The sequence below is a fragment of the Gastrolobium bilobum genome, unplaced genomic scaffold, assembly GCF_033153095.1.
Source record: "Gastrolobium bilobum isolate Gb01-03AN ecotype WA unplaced genomic scaffold, APGP_CSIRO_Gbil_v1 utg500, whole genome shotgun sequence".
In the NCBI taxonomy this organism is placed as follows: Eukaryota; Viridiplantae; Streptophyta; class Magnoliopsida; order Fabales; family Fabaceae; genus Gastrolobium; species Gastrolobium bilobum.
In genome coordinates, this window is record NW_026896335.1 from 269,433 (window position 1) to 281,630 (window position 12,198).

The window sequence follows — 12,198 nt, forward strand, 5'->3', positions numbered from 1 at the left end:
AATAAAGGGTGGATGATGATTAAAGTAGATTTGGATAAAGCCTATGATAGGCTTAGTTGGGAGTTCATCCATGAGACAATTCAAGACATGGGGCTGCCAAATGATTTGATTTCCTTAATTGACAAGTGTGTCAAAACCAGTGAGCTCAATATGTTGTGGAATGGGCCACCTACCAGGTATTTTAAACCTTCTTGTGGAATCAGACAAGGGGATCCCTTATCCCCTTATCTCTTTCTACTTTGCATGGAAATACTTGCTCACTTAATCCAAATAGCCATTGAGGTTAATGCCTGGAAGCCAGTTACTCTTGGGAAGAAGGGGCCTCCTATATCCCACTTATTTTTTGCTGATCATATTATATTATGTGCTGAAGCTTTTCTTGACCAGGCCCATATTATCAATCAGGTTCTTAAAGTGTTTACAATGAGTTCTGGCCAGAGAGTTAGTATGGATGAAACAAGAGTTTTTCTCTCAAAGAATGTGGGCTTTGGTAGAGCTAAGGAGATCAGTGAGTGCTTAGGAATTGGAATTACTCCTGATTTGGGAAAATACTTGGGAGTAATGTTGAATCATTCTAGAGTCAATAAAGCTTCCTTTGGGCGTTTTTTGGATCGGGTGAAAAACAGATTAAATGCTTGGAATGCTAAGTCCCTATCTCTAGCTGGGAGACTAACATTGGCAAAATCTGTGCTGTTTGCTATGCCTTCTTATGCTATGCAAACTGCCAGGTTACCAAAAAATGTGTGTGATGATATTGAAAAGCTTACTCGTGGTTTCATTTGGGGTTCATCTAAAGACAAGAGAAGTGTCCATCTGGTTAAATGGGACATAATGTGCTCTTCTAAACAGTATGGTGGTGTTGGGTTGAGAGATTTGAGATCCTTTAATCAGACTTTCATCATGAAGGTGAGATATGGTCTTCTGGTGAATAAAGATGCCTTATGGGAAAAAGTTCTGAGAAGTAAATACAAGATGGAGGATGAGTTTTTACCTCAAGCTTCAAAACATGTTAATGCTAGTAATATTTGGAGGGATATCTGTTCATCCTAGAACTCTATTGTAGCAAGGTCTAAAATTGTGATTTGAGATAGTAGGAAAGTTAAATTCTGGAATGATAGCTGGATCCCTGGTATAGGGAAGTTGTGTGAGAAAGCTGTCATGCCTATTCCTGATGATATCAACTCATGGGAAGTGGCCTACTGTGTGAATCAAGATGGGGAGTGGGATTGGGACAAGTTCAAGTTGTTTCTGCCTGAAGATATTTGTGAAATTATAGCCAAGGTTGAGCCTCCAAATGTAATATCCCATATTTTTATTAACTTTAACCTTATGCTTTTAGTTTAATTGAGAAGCTCAAACTTTTAAGTTTCGAGGACGAAACTTCTTTTAAGGAGGGTAGAATGTAATACCCCATATTTTTATTATTAATAATAATAATAATAATAATAATATAATAATAAATATTTTTGGATAATAATGATATTTATTATTTTTGTAATTAATAATATTGGTATTTAATATTTTTAATTAATGAGTTAATAATAGTTAAAATAATAAGAGGTAAGATAATAATAGTAATATTATTTGATTTATGTGATAATATATAATATATATATATATATATATATATATATTAGATGATAAATTATGATTAATTGATTTATTAATTGATTGATGATTTATGTATTTATGTTTGATTAATAATGATTGATTAATAATGATTGATTGAAAATGTTCGATTGGTAATGTTCGATTGGTAATGATTGATTGGTAATTTGATTAGATATGATGAGTCAATAATGAGTCAGCCTTGAGTTAGCAAATAAGTTAGCTGTAATCTGAGCCATAAGAAATTAATAATAAAATAGTGTAAGAAGCCCATATCTGAGTCAGATAAATCAATAAAGAAAAAAGGAAATAAATGCACGAAACCCATATCCGAGCCCAAAACTTCAACTATAAATAGAGGCCTAGCCTAAACAAACTAATTCACTCTCCAACATTTCTCCTCTACTACTCTATCTCCTTACTTCAAAAGTTTATTTGTTTTATTTTCTATATTCTTTTGGTTACCAACCGGTTCTCTGCCCCAATTTATTTTCTTCTAGAAGTTAGCAAAAACGGAGACTAGGTAATCCTAATCTTTAGGTAGATATATGTTTGATATGTGTAATCCTAATCCTTAGGTATTTTTAGATTATATTTATTTTATGTGAAATTTGGTATGTGTAATCCTAATCCTTAGGTTATAATTTTGTTTGAAGTTTATTAATAGTAATCCTAATCCCCAGATGTTTGTAGGTTATCTGTATTATATGAAATTTGGGCATGATCCTTATATGTAATCCGTATATGTTCTTAATAGTTTGGTATGAACATTTCTATATATATAGGTATTTGTTTTTTTTAAATTTAAATTACTACATATGATAATTAGAATATGGATACAAGTTGGAATGAAAGAGAATTCTGAATCAGCTTGCAATATATGATATGAACTTTTATTTTAGAAATTATGATTATGTGCAATATATGATATAAAATGTTATTATTTTAGAAATTATAATTATGTGCAATGTATGGTATAAGACTTAATTCAGGTGCAATATATGGATCTTATTGAATAATTATGAAAATTATGGAATTATAATACTCTTTAAGAAAAACTTTCCAAATATGTGTTTTAATGATTGAATTTGAATATTTATAACTATGATAATTGATGTGATGGGATTATTTGAATGACGATGATTGGATTTGAATTTTTCTATGATGAATGTTGCAGATTTGAATTATTATATCCTTGAATAAATTTGAAAGTTATGATGAGGATCGGATTTGGATTTTACTGTGATGAATGTTGAAGATTTGAATTATTATATCCTTGAACAAATTGGAAAGTTATGATGAGGATCAGATTTGGATTTTATTGTGATGAATGTTGAAGATTTGGATTATTATATCCTTGAATAAATTGGAAAGTTATGATGAGGATCGGATTTGGATTTTACTGTTATGAATGTTGAAGATTTGAATTGTTATATAAATTCGAGAATTTATGATAATAGTTGTTTGAATTATGATACTTTGGAAGATTATAATGCCCTTGAGTAACTCATTTAGAGATGATAATACTTAAAGAATAAATAATTATGATTGAATCTTTCCTGATTGTGTGTGTTTGTAATAAATTAATGGTGGAGGATAGCTTTGGGATGGTACCTTCCAAAGTGATGAACACAACTTTTGGGCTTTATGCCTCCGATGTGAAATTGATGTGAAAAAGATTGTATCCGTTCTTCCCAAAGTGGTATCTGGTAACAGTGGTTTTTTCCCGGGATACTAGTAGCAACTTTGGGAAGAGGTGTGCACACTAGGAAGATGTGAATTGATTATGGCCAATTTTGATTATACGTGGCTGGTAACAGTGGTTTTTTCCCGGGTCACGGGGTAGACTGGCAGGGTTTCCCGGGTCTACCATGGTTCTCTTCCCACTAAATATAATGAACTTAAACATTATTAATGAAAATTGTTATTTGATTTGATTATGAAGAATGTCATTGAGTTGTGAATATTATCATATTATGATTAATGTTGTGCTAAATATGTTAGTTGACAATTACCCTTATACACTAAATGGACTAAATAATCTTAAACATGATTAATAATGATATTAATACTTGATTTGAGTTATGATTAAATGACTTATTTGAATTATTGCTTGATTTATGATTAAATTTCTTATTTGAATTATTACTTGATTATGATTAAATGACATATTTGAATATTGCTTGAGTTATGAATAAATGACATATTCGAAATATTAATTGAGTTGATTATGTTGATTATTCTTAAATAAATGTCTTGATTGATATTGGGTTATATTATCCTCGTTTTGTATCTTGATTGGGATTACCAGCTTTGCTGACTTTTGTGTTTGTTTGACTGCAATGATCCTGCGGCTGCGGGGGAGCAGATTTTCAGTGAAGTATGTTGCAAAGGATGGGGCTAGCTGTGGGCAGTGAGGATCACGACTCGGATATTTCTAGCTGTCATAAATATTATGTATAAAAAAAAAAACTGTAGTCTTAGATTTTTATTTGAATGTAATAGAGTTAGCCTTGCACTTGTCCCTGTACAAGTGCGGCGGTAACACTTCCCAAATTTGATTATTTTGAACTTCCGCTGTTATTTATAAAATTATTGAATTTATTTATGCTATTATAAATTGTTAGAAATTTGGGGTGTTACAAAATGGTATCAGAGCCCCTGGTTCGGCTTGGGGTTTGCTTTTGATACTGACTTGAAGGATCAAAGATCCCTAAGTTAAATAAATAAATACAAAAAAATATATATATAATAAAAAAAATAGGAAATAAAATAATAGAACATAAGATAAATAAATAAATCGAGAGAGCTGGGTAGTGAAGGGTTATTTTTCTTGTCCTTTAAAAATGATTTATTTCTTTGAACTTTTGATGATTATATGTTTGGAATTATTTTGTGATTTATAATTATTATTGATATTATTCTTTAAAATTTTTATATGCTATCTTTAGTAACTCGTTCTTATTTTAATAAAAGTTATTAGCTTTCTTTTAGAGTTGTTCTTGAATTGATTAAAACTTTTCTAGCAAATGAAAGATAATATATGCAATAAAAATTTCTATTTGTTTAAAGAAAATATTCAGTTTCGAAACTTTTTTCTAGCTTGGTTAAAGTTAAAAATTCATTAATTTGTAGTTTTTAAATTTATTGTATTCTATGTTATCTTGTTTGCTTGGTTATGCATGACTCTTTGTTGTTTGCTTACTTTTTTTTTTAAAGGTTGTTTAAAAAAAAAAAAAAAAAAAAAAACATAAGTTTCGAGGACGAAACTTCTTTTAAGAGGGATAGAATGTAATATCCCATATTTTTATTAACTTTAACCTTATGCTTTTAGTTTAATTGAGAAGCTCAAACTTTTAAGTTTCGAGGACGAAACTTCTTTTAAGGAGGGTAGAATGTAATACCCCATATTTTATTAATAATAATAATAATAATAATATAATAATAAATATTTTTGGATAATAATGATATTTATTATTTTTGTAATTAATAATATTGGTATTTAATATTTTTAATTAATGAGTTAATAATAGTTAAAATAATAAGAGGTAAGATAATAATAGTAATATTATTTGATTTATGTGATAATATATATATATATATATATATATATATATATTAGATGATAAATTATGATTAATTGATTTATTAATTGATTGATGATTTATGTATTTATGTTTGATTAATAATGATTGATTGAAAATGTTCGATTGGTAATGTTCGATTGGTAATGATTGATTGGTAATGTTGATTGGTAATTTGATTAGATATGATGAGTCAATAATGAGTCAGCCTTGAGTTAGCAAATAAGTTAGCTGTAATCTGAGCCATAAGAAATTAATAATAAAATAGTGTATGAAGCCCATATCTGAGTCAGATAAATCAATAAAGAAAAAAGGAAATAAATGCACGAAACCCATATCCGAGCCCAAAACTTCAACTATAAATAGAGGCCTAGCCTAAACAAACTAATTCACTCTCCAACATTTCTCCTCTACTACTCTCTCTCCTTACTTCAAAAGTTTATTTGTTTTATTTTCTATATTCTTTTGGTTACCAACCGGTTCTCTGCCCCAATTTATTTTCTTCTAGAAGTTAGCAAAAACGGAGACTAGGTAATCCTAATCTTTAGGTAGATATATGTTTGATATGTGTAATCCTAATCCTTAGGTATTTTTAGATTATATTTATTTTATGTGAAATTTGGTATGTGTAATCCTAATCCTTAGGTTATAATTTTGTTTGAAGTTTATTAATAGTAATCCTAATCCCCAGATGTTTGTAGGTTATCTGTATTATATGAAATTTGGGCATGATCCTTATATGTAATCTGTATATGTTCTTAATAGTTTGGTATGAACATTTCTATATATATAGGTATTTGTTTTTTTTAAAATTTAAATTACTACATATGATAATTAGAATATGGATACAAGTTGGAATGAAAGAGAATTCTGAATCAGCTTGCAATATATGATATGAACTTTTATTTTAGAAATTATGATTATGTGCAATATATGATATAAAATGTTATTATTTTAGAAATTATAATTATGTGCAATGTATGGTATAAGACTTAATTCAGGTGCAATATATGGATCTTATTGAATAATTATGAAAATTATGGAATTATAATACTCTGTTAGATCTTATTCAATAAGATCCATATATTGCACCTGAATTAAGTCTTATACCATACATTGCACATAATTATAATTTCTAAAATAATAACATTTTATATCATATATTGCACATAATCATAATTTCTAAAATAAAAGTTCATATCATATATTGCAAGCTGATTCAGAATTCTCTTTCATTCCAACTTGTATCCATATTCTAATTATCATATGTAGTAATTTAAATTTAAAAAAAAACAAATACCTATATATATAGAAATGTTCATACCAAACTATTAAGAACATATACGGATTACATATAAGGATCATGCCCAAATTTCATATAATACAGATAACCTACAAACATCTGGGGATTAGGATTACTATTAATAAACTTCAAACAAAATTATAACCTAAGGATTAGGATTACACATACCAAATTTCACATAAAATAAATATAATCTAAAAATACCTAAGGATTAGGATTACACATATCAAACATATATCTACCTAAAGATTAGGATTACCTAGTCTCCGTTTTTGCTAACTTCTAGAAGAAAATAAATTGGGGCAGAGAACCGGTTGGTAACCAAAAGAATATAGAAAATAAAACAAATAAACTTTTGAAGTAAGGAGATAGAGTAGTAGAGGAGAAATGTTGGAGAGTGAATTAGTTTGTTTAGGCTAGGCCTCTATTTATAGTTGAAGTTTTGGGCTCGGATATGGGTTTCGTGCATTTATTTCCTTTTTTCTTTATTGATTTATCTGACTCAGATATGGGCTTCATACACTATTTTATTATTAATTTCTTATGGCTCAGATTACAGCTAACTTATTTTCTAACTCAAGGCTGACTCATTATTGACTCATCATATCTAATCAAATTACCAATCAACATTACCAATCAATCATTACCAATCGAACATTACCAATCGAACATTTTCAATCAATCATTATTAATCAAACATAAATACATAAATCATCAATCAATTAATAAATCAATTAATCATAATTTATCATCTAATATATATATATATATATATATATATATATATATAATTATATATTATCACATAAATCAAATAATATTACTATTATTATCTTACCTCTTATTATTTTAACTATTATTAACTCATTAATTAAAAATATTAAATACCAATATTATTAATTACAAAAATAATAAATATCATTATTATCCAAAAATATTTATTATTATATTATTATTATTATTATTATTATTAATAAAAATATGGGGTATTACATTCAAAGGAGGAAGAGGGTGAGAATAGGATCATTTGAAAATACTCTAGCAATGGACTTTTCTCTGTGAAGTCAGCTTACTTGGCTATCAGAGATGAAGTAACCAATATGCAAAATCAAAGTCAGGGAATTTGGCTTGGGATTGGAAGGGTCCAGAGAGGATCAAACATTTCATTTGGCTTCTCTTAGGGGATAACCTGTTAACTAATGAGAACAGATGTAGAAGACACATGGGGGATGATGCTCACTGCCCAAGATGCCTTTATCCGTGTGAAGACTGTTGTCATGTGATGAGAGATTGCTACTGGGCAAAACAGATTTGGAAAGGCCTAATTGCAAAATCTAGGTATAATTCTTTTTTCTCTAGAAGTTTTTTGGATTGGATTCAGCTTAATTTGATAAAGGGAAAGAATAGCACTCAAGATCAGAATTGGAGCCTCACTTTTGGTGTCACTTGCTGGATGTTGTGGCAATCTAGAAACAATCTCGTTTTTAAAAAGGTTGTGAGTAATACTAAATCTATGAGTCATAAGATCAGAAGGTATGTCCATAATGTAATTCATGCTGAGAAACTCTGGAAAAGGCTGATATTTGCTTAAAACAAAGGGAAGATGTTATTGTCAAATGGAGCCTTCCTTTACAGGGTTGGATCAAAGTTAATACTGATGGTGCTTGCTCTCTTGATGGAACACAGAGTGGATGTGGAGGGGTCTTGAGAAACAGTGATGGGAGATGGTTGCTGGGATATATGAAAAAGGTGGGCCAAGGAAATGCTCTAAAGGCTGAGCTATGGGGAGCTTTAGTGGGCCTTCAAGTAGCTTGGGAACATGGGTTCAACCAGGTTCAACTTGAAGGTGATTCAACAGAAATGATCCAATTGATTTTGGAAGGGAGCATAATTGATCATCCTATTGGTTCGTTGGTTAAAAGAATCCAAGCTTTGATTGCTAGACCATGGAGAGTCATGATAGCTCGTATAAACAGGGAAGGGAATGAAGTGGCCAATTGGGAGGTTGATATTATTCCCAATGTTCCTCTTAATTGTAGGTTGTTTGTAGAAAAGGATTTGTTGGGAGGTCTAGATCACTCAACAGTCCTTAGGTAATCTGTAGTTTTGTTTATGTTCCCTAATATCCAAAAAAGAAAAAAAAAAAATAAGTAATTGTTCAAATGTTTAAGAAATATTATTCATTATTTTCTTCGACTTCCTGTCAAACTTTCCTAGCTACTACTCTCGTTCATAAATAAAGGGTTAACCTTCTTGGATTCATACCTTCCAATTCTCTAAATTGTCACGCTTTTAACCTCGAGTCTTGTCACCCACCATCTTTTCCATAGACATTGTAAGCATATAAATATTGACTACGACATTTTGGGTTGAATATTCACAATCGTGTCGGATTGATAAAAATATTAGATATTACTTGATAATTAAAAATACATTAAAAAAATGCTAAGCAATATTTCAGAAATAGATCCTCGATTTCACAGGTTATGTGAGAGTTTCTTATCCGTTGATAAATAAATTAACTGTTATTTTTTACCCATCATGTATTTCAATATTTTTTTTCTTTTATCTCTTATCACCGTTAATTTGTCAATGATATAAGAGGATTCACTTCCCAATATTTCTCCTTTTCTTATTTTATTACGAAAGTAACTTTACAATATATTAAGGTCTAAAGGCAGGGTATGACGCAAGGGAATACGATTTCTACTAATATCGTGACGCACGGGATTTTCTTTTCCCCCTTTGTATTTGAACAGAAGAGAATATGTTGGGACTTGGGAGTACGCAATTATTTTTTCCTTACCAACTCATTATTAAAAGGAATTGAGTAATAAATTAATAATCTTAAACGACAAACGGTAATAATGCTGGCGGGCTGTGCGGTATTTTGAGTGAAGACTTAGCATTCCTGTAATGTGATTCATTTATTATTATGATTTATATTGGGCGAAAACAAAAATATTTTCTTCGTTCAAGAATAGTAATTGGGAGAGCAAATATTCAAACTTGTTGAAAAAAATAGCATAATATAAGAATTTCGCTTTAGGAACACTAAAAATATAAGACATGTTAGTCTCTATATATCATATATATTAATATTTCAGAATGATTTATAATCTCTATTTGATTCCTATAGATCAAAGGTTGCCGTCGAATTAGAAGACTAGTGGTGTTTATGGACGAAATAGTCGAGATAATGACAGGTCATTTTTATATACGAATGAAGGGTAAGGAACCAATGGATATATATATATATATATATATATATATATATATATATATATATATATATGCGCGCCCAGTAATAGCAAATAAGGATTAAGGTTACAGAGAAAATATATGTGAGGATAAACCTTTTATTTATAGAGGGATTTTTATCTAAATGTGAGCTAAACTCGGTTTATTTAGCCCATGGATCCAGAAATTTTTTTCTAAAAGTTATGATAAAATTTATGTTAACGAAAATTAATGTGTTTACTGTCAAATTTTAACAAGATGAATTTGAAGGTTTACTCTTATTAAAATAACAATTTTAGTTCAGTAGTAAATAGATATAATCCGTTTTTTTTTAAGGAAAAAAAAAAAAAAAAACCTTGACGGCAACTAAAATATTTTAGTTATTATAAGTAGGCGTTAACAGGATACAAAGTTTGATGCGGAAGTCAACTTAAAATCGGCAGCTACTCCGATCATCCGCACTGTCCGTTGGAATAAAAAAAAATAGAGGAAGCAAAATCTGTGTCTGTGCAACCCAAAATCATCTCATCAAGTTGTTGTAATCTTGTCGCGAGAGGTTGCTAAGGCGGGAATATGGACGGTGGGTGTCCCAAACTACACATAATGTTTTTCCCCTACCTTGCTCATGGCCACATGATACCAACGGCTGATATGGCCAGACAATTTATCGCAAGAGGGGTGAGGGCAACCATAGTGACCACCCCACTGAACGCACCTACTATTTCTAGGACAATAGGCAAAGACAAAGACATAATAAATATCCGAACCATCAAATTCCCATGTGCAGAGGTGGGTTTACCAGAGGGATGCGAAAATGCAGAGTTAATCCCCTCCCCATCTATGGTTCCTATATTCATCAAGGCAACCGCAAAGCTACAAGGGCCCTTGGAGCAGCTTCTCCACCACGACAACCCAGATTGCCTTATTGCCAGTGCTTTCTTCCCGTGGGCAAATGATTCCGCTGCTAAATTCAAAATCCCAAGGCTTGTGTTTCATGGGACCGGTGTCTTCGCATTGTGCGCTTCAGAATGCGTGCGACTCTACGAGCCTCACAAGAATGTTTCCTCTGATTCAGAGCCTTTTGTGATTCCTCATCTTCCCGGAGAGATAAAAATGACGAGGATGGTTTTGCCTGATTACTTCAAGAGCGATGGAGAAACTGAATTGACAAGAGCGATGGAGGCAGTTAAGGAATCAGAGGTCACGAGCTTCGGGGTGGTTGTCAACAGCTTTTATGAACTCGAGCATGTCTACGCAGATTATTACAACAAGGTGCAGGGAAGGAAGGCTTGGTACATAGGCCCTGTTTCTCTATGCAGTAGGGACGGCGAAGAGAAAGGCAAGAGAGGAAAGCAAGCTTCAATTGACGAAGGAGAGTGCTTGAAGTGGCTTCACTCCAAGAAACCCAATACGGTGGTGTACGTTTGCTTTGGGAGTTTGGCAAACTTCGGTGAAGATCAGCTAAAAGAAATAGCAACGGGGCTTGAGGCTTCGGGGCAACAATTCATTTGGGTTGTGAGGGGAAGCGAAAGAGAGGAATGGCTGCCGGAAGGGTTTGAGAGAAGAACGGAAGGAAGGGGAATAATTATAAGGGGTTGGGCACCCCAAGTGTTGATTCTGGACCATGAAGCTGTTGGAGGATTTGTGACGCACTGCGGATGGAATTCAACGCTAGAAGCAGTGTCCGCAGGGGTACCCATGGTGACTTGGCCAGTGTCCGCAGAACAATTTTACAATGAAAAGCTTGTGACTGAGTTACTTAAAATAGGGGTGCCTGTTGGTGTTAAAAAATGGGCTAGAGTGGTGGGGGATAGCATAACCAGCAACGCGCTTGAGAAGGCACTGAATCGTATAATGGTAGGGGAAGAAGCAGAGGCTATGAGAAACAGAGCGCACAAACTTGCGCAAATGGCAACCACTGCTGTGAAAGAGGAAGGAACATCTTACTCTCACTTGACTGATTTGATACAAGACCTGCGCTCTTATTCCATGCGTTAACATACCACTCCACGGGACTGCAGCTCCTTTCTAATCAAATTCAGTTTCTTCTGCAACTTGTTTCTCGCAATAATATATGTAGCACACCAGCCCAACCCCATCAATCTATTCTTCTATTGTTCATTTAGTCCTTGTTATGTATATGGGAAATGTATCTTACGTGACTTATAAAAAAAATTATCTACTGCAACTAATTTTCATTGTATAATCCCCAAAGTATATAGTGAAAATATTAAAGCTACAAAGAATTTTTGTCGTGCGAAGTTGTCTACTAAGGTGGAAAGAGAAAAAAAAATTGAATTTCATATTTTTTTTTATGTACTTCCGAGAATACATAATGAAAATCGATTGCAGGAGATAATTTTTTTTTTTTTTTTTTTGCAGTTAAATAAGAAAATTTGAATACTATATATATATATATGTGTGTGACTGTGAGATACAGCTCTTTTATATTTTTAATTTGTT

At 31.6% G+C, this 12,198-nt stretch overlaps 1 protein-coding gene across 1 annotated transcript; it reads left to right on the forward strand.

Moving 5' to 3' along the window:
• The first annotated feature begins 10,308 nt into the window (after positions 1 to 10,308).
• Positions 10,309 to 11,733, forward strand: LOC133299146 (scopoletin glucosyltransferase-like). Its single transcript, XM_061498586.1, has one exon. The coding sequence runs from the start codon at positions 10,309 to 10,311 to the stop codon at positions 11,731 to 11,733; it is 1,425 nt and encodes a 474-aa protein (XP_061354570.1).
• The last annotated feature ends 465 nt before the right edge of the window (positions 11,734 to 12,198 follow it).

What these genes read in the sequence shown, in the direction of transcription:
- LOC133299146 (XM_061498586.1), top strand. Translation starts at nt 10,309, where the DNA reads ATGGACGGTGGGTGTCCCAAACTACACATAATGTTTTTCCCCTACCTT.